This window comes from Hermetia illucens, chromosome 3 (genome assembly GCF_905115235.1).
Source record: "Hermetia illucens chromosome 3, iHerIll2.2.curated.20191125, whole genome shotgun sequence".
NCBI lineage: Eukaryota > Metazoa > Arthropoda > Insecta > Diptera > Stratiomyidae > Hermetia > Hermetia illucens.
Window position 1 is genome coordinate 54,367,046 of NC_051851.1, and position 15,172 is coordinate 54,382,217.

The following is a 15,172-nucleotide window of genomic DNA, read 5'->3' on the forward strand; positions in this document are numbered from 1 at the left end:
TAGTTGATAGGAAAGAAGTTCGTCATACTGTATATATTTTTCAAAGAGAGGGGGAAACCCAGTTTTATTGCTGGTCGGTTTTTATGTATCGAGGCCTTCACTGTAGCGAACATCTAGTTTACGATAACAGAGCGCTTAATTCGTAGTTGCCGTTCATGTGCGAGGTTGCGTAGCCATTGTCTTTCATCTTTAAGTAAGTGAGTAAATAAGGGATGTATCTAGTAACTAACCTTATGGAACCTAATGAAAACAATAGAAATTCAGAATTTTATTAGAAATAGCAATTTTATTAAATTCTTGTCATTGTGGTTGTTGTACTCATCTGTGTTGAAACACTAGATGTTCATTATTAAGAAATATGCATCATATTGATTTAGAAAAGGTCAAAAAAGCTATTGATCTCGCCTACAACTATGAACTGGAAAATTATTCAAATGATATGAATGGCTTCGGGTTGCAGTTAGATGGATGTGCAAATAACCAAGCTGAAAAATAAATTAATAAAAATGTCATAATTAATTAATGCATCTTGTGTAATTGAATTTTAATTTATTAATGAGAAAAATGCCTTCTTTTATATATTAATATTGCTAAAATATTAAACTTACTTTCAGTTCGTAGACAACTTTCCATTTTGATTAAACAAGGATTCGAGAGCACTTGAAAACTTTTACCATTTGTTGCACAAATAGGCATATAAAGTAATGGACATATAATATTAGAGCATCTGGTGGCACTTTCAGATTCATCTTCCGTCTTTTCTGATGCACATTTTTCGAAACTAGTTTCGTTCCATGCTAAAAGTAAATTATAATTATTGGATCGGTTTATAACGAAAGAAGACGTTTTAATCACTTTTGTTATCCAGGCAACTTTTTTTGTTCATAAAACATGCATTGTTAAATATGTAGTAGTTCTCCCCATCAGTACCACAAATCTTAGGTCCCAAGTCATTCAAACATGACTGCGAACAGGCACTTTTTCCGCGGGTTTTATTTTTGGGATAAGATTGTGAGAAAGATATAGAAACAATCAAGAAAAAGACACACACTTTCATCATTTTCACTTCAACTGCCGATATTTTTCTCCAAAAATTACTTTCTTTGTAAGATTTTTTAGTGATTTTTCTAGTTGTTTAATATTTTTCGCTAGGAGCGTACGTTTTGACTATGCGGGCGTCGAATAAAAATATTTTTATTGGGTTTTCCTTTAAATTTCCCCAAACTAAGGTAGGAAGATAAGACTTATGTTTTGACGTTGGGTACAATGAATCACTACGAACATAAATTGAATTTCGTGAAAACCAGGTACATTACTAATTGGTTTTGTTGATAAGGAAAGTAACAGTTTGTTCTTTAGTAAACAATTTGTAGCTGCGTACTCGATGATAACAACAAGATATTTTATGAAAGCAAGATGAAAGAATTGCAAACCAAGAACCTCGTGTTCCAAGCTTGTGAGGCATTGCTAAAGTTACAAGGTTGTGTTTCTGAACGTATCATATTCACTTTGTATCTATGAAAACAAAAAATACAAGTATGAATCATTGATGTCATTTGGGAATTTTTCAACCTGTAATCGAAACGGAAAACTTTGTGTTGGGTTTAAAGCGGAGCTCCTCATATATGCGGAAAGGGGGAGCACATTTTTTTCCACAGAATATGGCCTTGTAGGGTATCAAATGAAAGGACATCATTAGTAATACAGGGCAATGTGTACCCCAAAATGGGGAACAGGCCTCCTTCTCAGAACCTATGCAAAAGCTAAATTTGAAAAAAAATCCCAGTAATGCATCGATATAAAATGTAGGCCCCCAACAAGCATCCTATTACGATATCCGCTCAAGTAAAGATAATAAGAACATATTATTAACATTGATAGACCAGTAGCTTACTCCAAATTACAATGTTATTTTATTATGTCAGTACAAAGCTACTACTACTACTACGTAGCTTTGTACTGATAAAGGGAGTAAGTTGCTCCCGAAATATATATATACATAATAAAATAAAATTGTAGTTTGTAGTAAGCTACTGGTCTATCAAGTTTAGACTTAACTACAAGTAGAAGACAATACATATCTAACCTCTTAACATATTACTATATTTTAGAAATTTACCCGAAAACGCACTTAGGTTTATGCTAGAAGTATAAAATTTGGTATCAGATTAAACGATGATATAGAACACAGTTGGGTATATTTTTTTTTTTGCGCGTACACGGAGGTGGAAAATCTTAGAAAGACACGTCCGCCTCCCGAACGCCGGAAGTACAGCGGGCGCGTGTGGGATTCACACCCACTAAAAACCACCCCCGGTTTCTCCAGCCCCAGCCCCCCGGGACCACCATTAAGATATTACTTCGCGGGGTAGGTTTGCTTTTAGGCACTCATCCTTCTCCTATTTGCAGCTTTCCTCCTTCTTTGTTCCTTTAGCAACTCCTCCTGCATTTAGATGATTGCGGAGCCAACCGCAAGCCACTTCTCCTCGGACTCTAGCATCTCAGTGACCAAGCTCTCCGGGGTCCCGCTCTTGCCCAGCGCCTGGTTTAAGCTCCTTCTCTCCATCGCAAATCGTGGGCAGTGAAACATCACATGCTCTGGATCCTCCGGTATGCCATCGCATCTGGGACAGTTCGGAGAATCATCCAACCCAAAGCGGTGCAGATACTGCCTGTAGCAACCACCGTGTCCCGTGAAGAACTGGGTAATGTGGTAGTTGGTTCCCCACGTTTTCGCTCACGCCATACCCTAATGTTGGAACCTTTCGTAGATTCGTCCCAGCTGTGTTGTCAGGATCAAGCGACTCTGACCTTGCTGCATTTCTACGCTGTGGATGCCCCTCCATACGTCTTGCATTGTACAGGACACTCATTTCTTTGGCCAGAATGTCAACCGGGATCATGCCTGCCACCACCAATACTGCCTCATCTGATGTGGTTCTAAAAGCATTGCAAACCCTCAAAGCCATCCGCTGGTAAACCGAGTACACCTGCTTCGGTTTCTGAGAGTTTGCAAGCGCCTCTGCCCACACAGGCGACGAGTAGAGCAGGATGGAGCAATGTTTCGGTCCACCAATATTTGGCACCATTTTTAAGGTTTTGTGTGAAACAAAACCTTATTAGAATCGATTCGATGTCTGTCTGTCCGTCTGTCTGTCTGTCTGTCTGTCTGTCTGTCTGTCCGTCTGTCTGTCTGTCTGTCTGTCTGTCACAGCCGATTTATTCGGAAACGGCTGGACCAATTATCACGAAAATTGGTAGAAGTATGTGATCTGCCGTTCCCTTTACATGCAACAACTGACGCCATTTTCTGTTAAGTTTAAGGGGGGGCTCCCCAAACATGTGAAAGGAGGGTGCAAAATTTTTTTTCACAGAATGTAGCCATGTGGGGTATCAAGGTCTCAATTAATACTTTTCGAAACTGGTTCAATATTTGATATTGGGTGAAATATAGGGGAGTGAGGGCTCAAAATATGACTCCCAAAAAGTGTAACAGGTCTCGTTCTCAGAACCTATCCAACCGACAAATCTGAAAAAATCGCAGTAGTGCATCTCTACGAAATCTAGGCCTCAAAATATATCCGGTTCCGATATCTGCACAAATAAAGTTAATAATAGTATATTTCTACATTTTAGAAATTTACCCGGCACTCCCCTTATGTTCATCCCAATAGTACAAAATTTAGTATGCGTATAATGAAGAACATAATGCACAATTTGGCCAAGTTTGAAGAAAATCAAACTATTATTAACAAAGTTATAAGGGGTAAAACTTTACAATTTTTTGTGAATTTCGTGCACTCTGCAACCTGCATGACGTCATCATCACATATCAATTCGTCAATACACAACGAAGTAAGTTCATATGAATTGGGTGGAAAAGAATTATTTTGTTTTAGTTTTTTAATCATTTGTATATGAATATCAATTATTCCAACGAGACATGTGTGTATGTAGGTATATAGTATATGCGTGCTAATGGACTTTGCGGGTAGTGCCTAATTCAGATAAATATAAGAAGTAAATCGGAAATATGGGTATGTTTAGGGTGAGCGTAACATCTACGACTAATATGTACGTATGTCTCGTAGTTTTATAGCTGTGTACGGATAGAAAAATGTGCGTTGAAATTTCTTAGATAAGATGAACACAAAACCTTTATACCCGAAGTGCGAGCTTCCGGTATTCCGACTTGTTTTCTAGTTTTTAAGTGCCGTGGTGACACTGGCTGCTTTTTGGCATGCATACTCTAGGTGTTCCCTAAAACTCAATTTGGTGTCAATTATTACCCTCAGGTATTTGATAGCCGGCTTTGATACGACCATATGTTCACCGATCTCCACTTTCAGAGTGTTATTTTTCCTGCAGTTCCTTATTAAGACCGCAGTTGGGAATATAGATATAAGACGGTTGGAAAGCTTGAAGACAATCCAACTGGTGGTGGCGATTTCGTGGGAAGAAAGAAGAAAGAATTACGAATATGGAAGAATCATGGAATCAAATGGAAGACACGATCCACGAAGCGGCCTCAGCTATCGTCGGGGTGACCAAACCAGGTAAGGGGCTCATCAACCGAGATTCTTGGCTTTGGAATGACGATGTTGAAATGAAGGTTCGTAAGAAGAAATGCGATTACCACAAGTTTCTCGACGATAAAGCGCTCATCGATTGGCAAATTTATAAGGGTGTTAACGGGGACGCAAAGAAAGCGATCAAGGTCACCCGAACGATCCATTACAAAGATCTTTACGATAAACTGGATACCCGGAATGACGAGAGATATCTGTATCGACTTGTCAAAAGCCGACACTAACTAACACAGGATATCGAACTTTGTTTACCGAACGTCGAGCCTCACGGCTTGGTTAGATGGCGAGAATATTTCGAGTGGATTCCAGCTGAAAATTTCTTCTACTTTCCCAATCATTGCCGACATTTGGAGCAGTTCTATCTGTCAACGTAACTTAAGCCGAGTAAGCATTAAAACGAATGAAATTTGGGAAAACAAGAGGATCTGACGATATCGGATCTGACCTCCGGAAAGCGAGGAGCTAGGATTCAACACTGTGGCTCAGGGAATTCTTCAATCGGGATATTCATCATTGGACTGGCAAGAAAGTACCACAGTTCCAATATGGACAAAGAAAGGTAGTCCAGCGGAATGTCTAAATTACCGTCCGGTCCGGTTACTTTTCCATACCATGAGGAGTTTTGAATGCATTCTTTACAACCGTATTAGTGAAATCGCTGAAATGACCGTGAAGCAAGTCAGATTTATTAAGAACTGGGAAATAGGTCGAGGGGAGACTTGAGGAATTACATTAGCACATGACATATTTCATTACCAGGCCAATTGTCAAATTGCCAATTATGAAATTGCTTCACGCATTAACGGAACGTGGATGAAGTGGTGTTCCACAACTGATGTTCTTTGTGATCGATGTATCAACGAATGTCTCAAGTTCACTTGCCAAGATTGGTCTGAACGTCGATGGTAAGCGACCAAAAGGCCGGCCGAAACAACTGTGGCTTGATACGCTAGATCGGGATTTGAAAGCCTTGCGATTGCATCCAGATCAGCCATTGTTATTTCTTCGGTTGTGGGTGTCGTTTTTTCGGCTTATTTTATATTGAAAAAAAAAGACAAAGGATAGTTCTCTGCGTGGATGTCGATTTTCGGTAAATGCCGAAATCGATTTTTCCTCTGTTTTTGATGATCAGTAAGTCCAAGTTGGTGATTGTATTCGACTTCCATGGTGAATTTAATACTCTTGTGGACCATATTCAATTTGTTAAGTATAGTTTCAAGCTGGCTTCGTTTCTCAATTACAAAATTGTCATCAACATATCAGGCCCAGAATCCTAATCCTAAAATATCAAGTTGCTCTATAAATTGCTCTATTCGCTCTATTAAGATGTCCACAGGAGTATTACATTTACCGTGGAAGTCGAATACAACCACCAACTACCCTTCTTAGACTTACTCATCATCAACAACAGTGAGGACAACAGGTCCTCGAAATACCGGTATATGTAGAATAAAAAACTCACTATTCGGCATTAAAAAATAAAATTTGTCATGTTTTCATTATCCTTTTCATAAGACAAAATGGCGAAACCGATCACGACAAGTCGACCCCGGTTGTGAACGGGACAAAGGTTGAAGAAAAAATATAGCTTGACAGTGCTGTTCTTGACGCGAGGGAACCAATTAGAAACTGGAGCAGTTGGATATAGTTCAGTCCAATGAACGTGATGCAAACACCTTTTGGAAAGAGCGTCTGTCTCGGTTGTAGACCTGATATTTTTCAGCCATGCACTGCCTCTTTGTATGTCCTGGCGTGTCAGCGGAGCTACACCCGCAGGGATCACCTATGAGCGAGCTACAGGATAAGGAACTAGTTGGGCGAGCGACGAAAAAGGCGCCAGGCAAGTGTTTGAAAGCTTCATAGGGGTATGGCTAGTCCAACCTGCTAATATACGCAACTTCATTGAGCTCACCACGTGACGCATGCATAGCCACAGAATGTGACGCTTTCATGCCTTGGATATACATTCCTTAGTAGAAGACTCAACTACTGATGAAATTGTGAACAGGACAGCTTTCGAACAGCGATACCGCGTCGGACGAACGACTCAGCGGGCTATTGGTAGGATTGATGAGGAGCAACAAGGGAAGCCCGCATAAATGCGAGCTGGCTATCCAGCGGAACAAGAGAGAATGCTTTAAGGAGTCTTGTTCCGAGACGGATATCAACACTTAGGAGAGCACCGATAGAACCATACTGGGACGATTCACAGTTCGTTCATTTCCATAGATCACACCATATCTTCTTGTTGAAAATCGTTCAGGGCTTATTCCCCCAACAAGAATTCTAGGGCATTGAATGTTTCAATGCAGGTAAGCGATCATCAGATGATGGCCTCTTTCGATGCCGATGTCAGCACTTCTTTTTTACGTACATTCAGAAGACAGTTGAACTGATCTTGTAGCAGGTCCTGTGACAGTTCTGCAAGTCTATAAACCGTTTACCTTTGTTGTTATGGTTACCAAGGCTATGATTCACCATATCTGAGCTCCATTAGGAAGCCTTCAGTAACAGTGGATTTGCGGTTCCTATCATTTGACTTTCGAGGCTACTAAAGTATGATGCCAGAAGAAGGGGTCGTAGCCGTGAGGTGAGTCCCTACTAGAAGCGTTGTTGACATTTCAATAGCAGTAAAATTTTGAAATTTGAACATCGCTAGCCCAGAAAATTCTATATCTTTTAATCCAACCAGGGGAGTCGAGAAGGAAAAGGGTTTGTGGTTTTATTGGGTAAAGTTCCACACACTGGCGTGCTACGGCCATTGTGATAGGACCTATAAAAGGCCCATCATCTCGTAGCACTTTCTTTAAAAAGCCCAACACCCTTTTCTAAATGGTTGAGTTGAGACTGTCGAAACTTTATTCATATTTACATGAGGTTCATCTTTTAAATGTCATCCCTATTTTCGGTTGTTAAATCAGCAATGCTATTCTCAGTTAAAATATGTTCTCTTTTATCGCACATTTGTGCTTTATAGTACGTAATTATATTCACTTCCAATTTGAGTTGCTGTCATGGGATAAAAAACTGGCAAATATACACCAGACTTTAAAAATCAATATTAACTAATTGCCTCTTGGGATATCCAAAAGCGGTAACTACACAAAAATATTTGTCAGCTTTTCACGGCTCTATAAATATGGATGGATCGGAAAATTCGATTCATACTTCAGCTTATTAATAACCTTCAAGAGAATGATGATATTAAGCTCGTTTTTCTTGTCTTTTCTTGGTAAGAGCTGACACAGCATTTTTCAAATAAATAATTTCCAGAATATTAACAAATTCTAATATTTTTAAAAAAATAAAAGTAATATTAGCATCTGCTGCCAAAAGACTTGATTTGCAACCATCTTTATCAACTTTTCCCATTTGTGCGGTCAGATGTGCTCAGGTTGGATCACCAGTCTGCGCCGAACGCAATGGCGTTTACAAATTATTTTCAACTGGCTGCTCAAAATTGAGTTATTATTGTAACACTGGTGAAGGTATGTTCGCATTAAGGTAGCTGAACCATCAAATGTGAAAATCTTTTTATTGCAGAGTGGAAAAGTGTTGATATGGAATACTGTTATAACAACAATATTTTCCCAATAGTTTGTACAATCCAACGAAAACAATATCCTGTGTGTGCCGTCAATACGTCAGGGGGATATAGACGATTTAATAATGAGTGCCAATTTCTAAATTATGCATGTGTTAACTACGATCAAGGTAGGAACTTAAATAAAGAATTTCCCACGTTCGATTTAGAGCACCAAGTTTATAAACATTACAATATTGTTGTATGCATGTATGGTATATCAATTCTAATATTTCTAGAATGGGATCGACAAATGGATTGCCCCGAAATGGTAGATGTAGTACAAGTATAGAGATCATGGACCACAATTTTTATCAAATACAAAATTGTTATGATTGATAAAATGCATACACCTAAAAGTCCCTCTTAAGTGTTTTATGATTTAAAAAAGTGTTCATATTCAAAATTTTCCTGCTTCTCTCTTTTTTTGCACCTTCGAAAGGAAAAAAAATGATAAAAGTTGAATTTTCAAACTCATCCTCGGAGGGGGTGTAAAGTCTTAGTGAAGGTGCCTTTTCTTCAAAGCCTATGAAAACTCGTAGCAGTCACCGGTCCTTAAGGGGGTCATCCCGTGTGTCGGGTTGGAGAAATCGATTTTTTTTTTGCATGAATTGTAGCTATATATAGTGGAGAATATGTGGGCAAAGGGATTTTCCGATATTCCGAGTCCTTCAGAAATTACAGGGTTAAACAAGTAAGGAGTTTGCAGCCGCGGCTAGAGTACTCGACGAGAAAGAGCATCGAATCTTTTTTTACCTGTTAGTTTTTTACCTGAGCCTTATAAATTCGAACACAAGTATATATAAAAAGATGGAAAACCAATCAATTGTCTAAACTCATACCGCTGTTTGGAATAAAAAGGATAATCCAGTCTAGAGTGAGCACTGAAAGGCTTTCAAGCTATACTCAGTTATATTTTGTTGCAAGTATTGTGCTGTTTGTGTGTTCAGTGATTTTTTTAAATGGATCGTACGAAGGGAGATCGCTTTAACGTTCAACGTCATGCTCGCACTAAAAAACGAGTATTTCATGGGAATCGATACTTATCAGAGAAGAAAAAGGACTTCGCATCAACATCAAAGAAACTTTTAGCAAGCATGAACATGGATGTTCCAATTGCGACAAGTTTTGTATATCGTATAATATATTGGATTTGCTGGAGTTTTCTCCGGTATTTCTGCAAATTTCTGCAAATAATAAAATATACGTAGTAGTAAAAAAGGAATACGTAGGACATGTCGAGAAAAGAATGGGAACGCGGCTTAGAAATGCAAAGAAGAATCACAAAGGCATTGATGGAAAAGGGGCTGGAAAACTTACTGATAAGGTTATTAGCGACCTAACTACATTTTCTGGGCTAGCTATTCGTCGACATGCAAATTCGATAGAAGGAATGAAGCAAGAAATTTGGGAAACTTTCTTCCATAAATGTTCTACAGACGAAAAACCTCAGCATCAAAATTGTCCAGCAGGCGAGGACAGTTGGTGCAAATGGCGCAAAGCGGAAGCTAAAGGAGAACTGGATAGTTTTCACCACGAGAAGGCACCTTTGACTGAAGAAGTTCAAACAGTCATCAAACCAATCTACGAAGATTTGTCACGAGATGATCTCTTGAACAGATGTTTAGGAGCAGAGACCCAGAATAACAATGAGTCGTTGAATGCATTGATCTGAACTTTCGCTCCTAAACACCTTCATTCTGGGGCCAAGGTCGTAGAAATAGCCACTTTTCTGGCTGTAATTGTTTTCAATGAAGGATTCAATGGCATTCTCAAAATCCTAGTGACAATGGGATGTCAAGTTCGTCACATATATCAGGTTTATGGCGACCGACGTAATGAAGCGCGAATTTGGCGGTCCTAACGACGATCGACTGACCTCGCTAAACGAGCCACAATTGACACCAGAGAGCAACAATCGGCCTTACAAGACTTTTTTGAAGAAACGGAGGGTGCTCTCTATGGACCAGGTATAGCAGATTAATGGTGAGCTAAAATTTTACTTTTGATAATCACAGTTAAATTTTCAAATGCGTTTTTCTCGAAACTGTATCTTGAAAATCGGCTGCCACCATAGCTCAAAATCTATCCAAACAAATTCTTTGAAATTTTCACGGCTTCTTTAGTACATATTTCTACGGTCCGCAAACTAGGATAATTGCAATCGGACGAGTAGTTTTTTTTTTTATTCATAAAAAAAGCCGTAAAAAAACACCAAAATCCAAAAAATTAAGTTTAAAAGCCCACCAAAAATTTAGCTTTTAACATTTTCTAATTATCCTAGTTTGCGGACCGTGGAATATTGTCCACATTAAAATGCCGTTTATTTTTTTTCCCTCAGATGAACACAGCGCCCTCCAGCGTGGCAGCAGAAAAACACCTTTTTTTGGAGATGGGTGCATAAATTAACTCCTATTCCGAAAATTAGCTACGAAATCTGAACGACGAAGCTGAAAAATTTATCACATATACTAGAGATATCAATAAACATATGCTGAAAAAATCACGTTTCTATCTTTATCCAGTCCTTCAAAATAATTTTTCAAAAAAGGGCAAAAAAAACGGGATGACCCCCTTAAATAATTTTGTTGAGGCGAATAAGGACGCATTTTTTTTATGAGATTAGCGGAACCGGGAGCCAGCTGATTAGAGGGACAGCTGATAAGCTGAACTGGCGGCCTTGAATTTGTAAGTGAAGTAGTGATTTCAGAAAAAGGAGCGTGTGTTGTTTGAAAATTTGTAATTTTGTGAAAATAAATCCGTGAAACCAAAAGAGTCAATGTCTCCTCTAATGAAGCATCCGACGGTAAATACGTGCTGGATGGATTCAGTAGGTAGCGGACCAATTGGTCAAATGTTCTGATCAGGAAATTTCGTATTCGGACAATGCGGTGCTGGTAATAAAAACCTTGAATTACAGAATCGTGAGAAATGAAAAATAATTTTTAGTTCGCTGGGTTTCGGTTTCACTTCCATTGCCGGTGATTAGTGAACATCAGATGTGATCAGAGAGAGGCCTATTGAAGGGGATTGCGTGCGCTGCAACTTGATGCGTTTGTATTGATTTTTTTCCTGATTTCTCTGGTAAAGGAAAGAGTTCTGCGCACGGAATTCAGCGGGTACTTAAAGTACAGTTTAGCACTCGCTGGTGTACAGCGGGGAAAGGTTATGCTTTCGTCTGTTTATACTCGAATTGTATTTGTTGTGCTGTTCCGTGCTCAGGACGGCTACTTGGCTTCGTCCAGGACCAGGACAATCACAATTCGCACTACTTGCGGATACTTATCCATTGCTCGCAGAAAAAATGCAGTAATGGAAGGACTTGAGAGCAACAGTTTAGTTCCGCCAATCCCATGCTACAGTGGGGCTGGGGCTGCTTCGCGTCCGCTAATACTCGGGATGACACAGTTTGTCCTGACAGTCACTGAGAATTAGTTTTGCGCCAAATTCACATTTTGAAGGAATTCCTTAAAGTAGCACAAAAAAAAGAAAAAAGGAAAGAAATATTGAAGCATCCTCCGAGAGTGTAACCACAGTGAATCAGATTGAAACATCCAAGTTGAACAATTAACAAATTTAAGTGTTTTCATGTGATATTTATTGTAGTCACCATAAAAGCGCCAAAAGGGACCATCAAGAAATTCTGAGTGCCTTAGAACTCTTTGGTGGATGGGAGGTCGAAGGGAAACATGTCGTTTTAGTTTTTTAATCATTTATAAATCAATATCAATTATCTGAGATCTATTTATATGTATATGTAAATGAAGCTTTGGAGTAGCGCCTGATTCAGATAGATATAATATATTTGTACATTGAACAACCGCTTGTTTCAATATACGTCAACTTTCATCCACGAAGTTAATCGAAAATAGGTGTACGATCAATTTATATACATGCATATAGAATACAGTAGACTCACGCACCGGGAAGGATACGTGAATTTTTTGTGAGGTGACACCTGAGGGATCGAAGCACTCAAAGGACACCCTCCACATTCCCGAGTCTGACTAGCACAGAGGCGTGCAATTACGTGTCGACGGAGCACTTTGATGGAGCTTTACTGGCGGATCTTCACCGTCAATTTCTCCATCTTTTTTAGGTTTTTGGGATAGCTCTCCCCTCTTGTTGTTTCTTCAATACCATCATGCTCAAGTTCGAATTTTCAAGCCAAGTCCACGAGGTGGAGAGGATGGGGAGAATATATAGAGACCCTTTTTAATTCCTTTAAAGAATTGCGGGGGTCTCCCCTTAAAAACCCATAGTGCTTCAAAGAGGGGCAATTTTCATATCAAACCGCTAGGATTTAATTTTAAACCCTATCCTGGCAAGAATAGAAGAGGGTGTGTAGGGAGAGGGCGAGAGGTTCATTTATCGGCACCATGGGAAGGAGGGACCTTCCTGCTTCTTCTGCACCCATACTCTCCCCCTCACTGAGTAGGGTTGAAATTTCAAACTTGAACATGATGACATAGAAAGCCAATTCTAAGGGGCCACAGCTTTTTAAGGGCAGCCAATGTGGTGGTGTGGTGGTGCTCAAAGGCGGTCGCATCTGTCAGTCGAATTAAGAGTATTCGAAATAAATTTCGAATGCTTCGAATGCTGCGCCACAATTTTATAATCAGTGCATCTGCTCGCGACTTCGTTTGCGGCCTACCTTTTCTTTCTACTTTGGTATAAGTAGAGTCACTGACGCGTATCTCGTAATGGTTCGGTTGTAAATGTATTGATTGCACCTGTTGTGTTTTACCCTTCTTGCGCTTTGGAGTCCACTCTGGGGATTCTCTATTAGTGCCTTTATGCCGCTTGGGGGGCTCTGCTATTTCTTTTTCGTCATGAAGGCGATCCGAGTTCCTATCAGGTATATTGACTTTGGGGACATTTGTGTTGCTACTTCTACTGTAGCTTTTTTTGTTCTTTTCCTTGTCGGCGATCTCAGTACTCTAGCGCTGCGTCTGTAAGGATCGTTAACGTTTTTAAACGGCTCCTCTTTAGCACATTCGCCAGTGGATTGCACGCCTGCTGTCGCGATATCCTTCGACGGGGTAGACATATCTCCTTCGTGCGGCATCTCCTTATTCATCCTCTAATTATCTTTAAAATTTTAAATTAGGAACTGACGATTTATAAAATTAGCCACTACATATTCCGCGAGCCATAATGTTTGCCCGAGTAATTATTATTTATGCACACCACAAAACAGTTGAAGTTTTTTTCAGAAGAAAATAACCCGACTCAGTCCGAGGCTGATCTTCCGCAGCTAAGGCAGGTGCTCTAGAACAAGGCTATGCGCTGACTAAGTTTGCTCGACTTTGTGTAGCACCACCTAGCTTGCACTAGTTAGGATAAAGGAAATATATAAATTTCAAATAACTGTTTTTTAGCTTTAACTGAGTATCAAACTCCAAATCCAATGACCCACAAGTACAGAACTAAAATTAAAAGTTATTTATGAATCAAACAAAAATTGTTTTGATCCAAGTTAGAATCGAACCTGAGTCCGTGTACAAAACTACGCCAGTTCCTTCAATGTGCACTAGCTCAGCTCAAAGCCGGCGGTCAGTACATTTAATATACGGCGAATTTCCTGTATATCAAATCAGATGAACAAAGGAAATTATCACGAACAAAGAAACTAATTGTTGTTTAAGTAACTGGCTAATTTATGCAAAGGTACGCAGCAGATTCACACCGCCACTCGCTACTTACACTAATTTACCAATCCGCTCAGTCTTTTATAGTTTTTTCTTCGTTGTCCTCTTCGATTATATTAATTTCACCAAATTATTCACAGAGCGATATGAAAAACGCACCTGCCACTGTTGATGGTTGATGCCCGTCTGTCTGCCTGCCCGTCTGTCCGTTTGTCTGTCTATCTGTATGTTTGTCTGTCACACGCACTTTTCGCAGAAACGGTCATACCGATTGACACGAAATTTGGTTAGAAGGTGGAAACTGTGAACGCCCAGACATGTAGTGAGTGATATCTTTCTACGTTGGGATTAAGGGGGGATCTACATACATGCAAAAGGAGGGTGTACATTTTTTTTTTACTGAATATAGTCTTATTGGGTATCAAATGAAAGGTCATGATTAGTGCTTTTCGATGCTGGTATGGATTTTGTTGGAAAGGCGGGAAGTGGAAGGGGCCGAAAGTGATAATTTCTTTAAGGGGATCATCCCGTGTGAAGGCCGTTTTTTTGAATTTTGTTGGATAGATTTTGGGCTATGGTGGCAGCCGATCTTCAACATGCAGTTTCGAGAAAAACGCATTTAAAAAGTAGAATGTAATTTTTAGCCATAAAACCTTGGTCCTGGTCATTAATTTGCTACACTTAGTCTATAAACCTTAGGTTTCTTCAAACACATGTACAGCCTTGGCTTCAATTCTTGTCCTTTTAGTGAAGTAATTCGAACGTCATTCGGATCGATAAATGCGAACTTTATTACGGCGATCGACATAAATCTGGCATGTGACTAATCCCGTGTTTAACACTATAATTTCCTAACGACTCCGAATATCAAAAAAATCCCTTTGCCCATATATTCTACGCTATATCTAGATACAAAGGATGTAACAAAAAAAAATCGATTTCGCGAATCCGACACACGGGATGCCCCCTTAACGGATCCATTCTCAGAAATTACCCAATCGAAAAATTTAAAAAAAAAATCAGGAAGCTGCCGCTATACGGTGTCCAGGGGTGAAAATTCTCACTATATCGATATCTGCTCAAAATAAATTAATAATAGTATATTACTATATTTTTGGGAAAATTAAGTAAAAACCCCTTTTAAGTTTATCCTAGAGTTAACAAATTTTGTAGTAATATAAATTATAGAATGAAGCATGTTATCCCCAAGTTTTATGAAAAAGTTACAGTTGCTCAAATTTGGCGCTACCGTTTAAAATTACTGCCTGATATACTAAATGCATACACATAACGGGCTACGTACAACTGGGATAGTTCTGCACTCAAATACACTCACAGAAAAAACAAAC

General features: G+C 39.3%; 2 protein-coding genes across 2 annotated transcripts; one reads left to right on the forward strand and one right to left on the reverse strand.

Moving 5' to 3' along the window:
* Positions 1-266: 266 nt before the first annotated feature.
* Positions 267-1,251, reverse strand: LOC119652809 (enhancer of split M1 protein-like). Its single transcript, XM_038057132.1, has 3 exons — positions 856-1,251; positions 609-797; positions 267-485 (listed from the first exon to the last, which is right to left on the reverse strand). Exons 1-3 carry the CDS (start codon positions 1,058-1,060, stop codon positions 427-429), a joined length of 453 nt encoding a protein of 150 aa, XP_037913060.1. The 5' UTR covers positions 1,061-1,251; the 3' UTR covers positions 267-426.
* A 6,430-nt stretch (positions 1,252-7,681) lies between these two features.
* On the forward strand, positions 7,682-8,534 carry LOC119652810. Its single transcript, XM_038057133.1, has 4 exons — positions 7,682-7,821; positions 7,901-8,077; positions 8,133-8,303; positions 8,412-8,534. Exons 1-4 carry the CDS (start codon positions 7,785-7,787, stop codon positions 8,462-8,464), a joined length of 438 nt encoding a protein of 145 aa, XP_037913061.1. The 5' UTR covers positions 7,682-7,784; the 3' UTR covers positions 8,465-8,534.
* The last annotated feature ends 6,638 nt before the right edge of the window (positions 8,535-15,172 follow it).

Coding starts and splice junctions, on each gene's coding strand:
- LOC119652810 (XM_038057133.1), top strand. CDS start 7,785: ATGATGATATTAAGCTCGTTTTTCTTGTCTTTTCTTG. Junction 8,078..8,132: donor TTATTGTAACACTGGTGAAG/GTATGTTCGCAT, acceptor TTTTTATTGCAG/AGTGGAAAAGTGTTGATATG. Junction 8,304..8,411: donor ATGTGTTAACTACGATCAAG/GTAGGAACTTAA, acceptor TAATATTTCTAG/AATGGGATCGACAAATGGAT.
- LOC119652809 (XM_038057132.1), bottom strand. CDS start 1,060: ATGATGAAAGTGTGTGTCTTTTTCTTGATTGTTTCTATATCTTTCTCA. Junction 798..855: donor AAGTTGCCTGGATAACAAAA/GTGATTAAAACG, acceptor ATTTACTTTTAG/CATGGAACGAAACTAGTTTC. Junction 486..608: donor AAGTTGTCTACGAACTGAAA/GTAAGTTTAATA, acceptor TTTATTTTTCAG/CTTGGTTATTTGCACATCCA.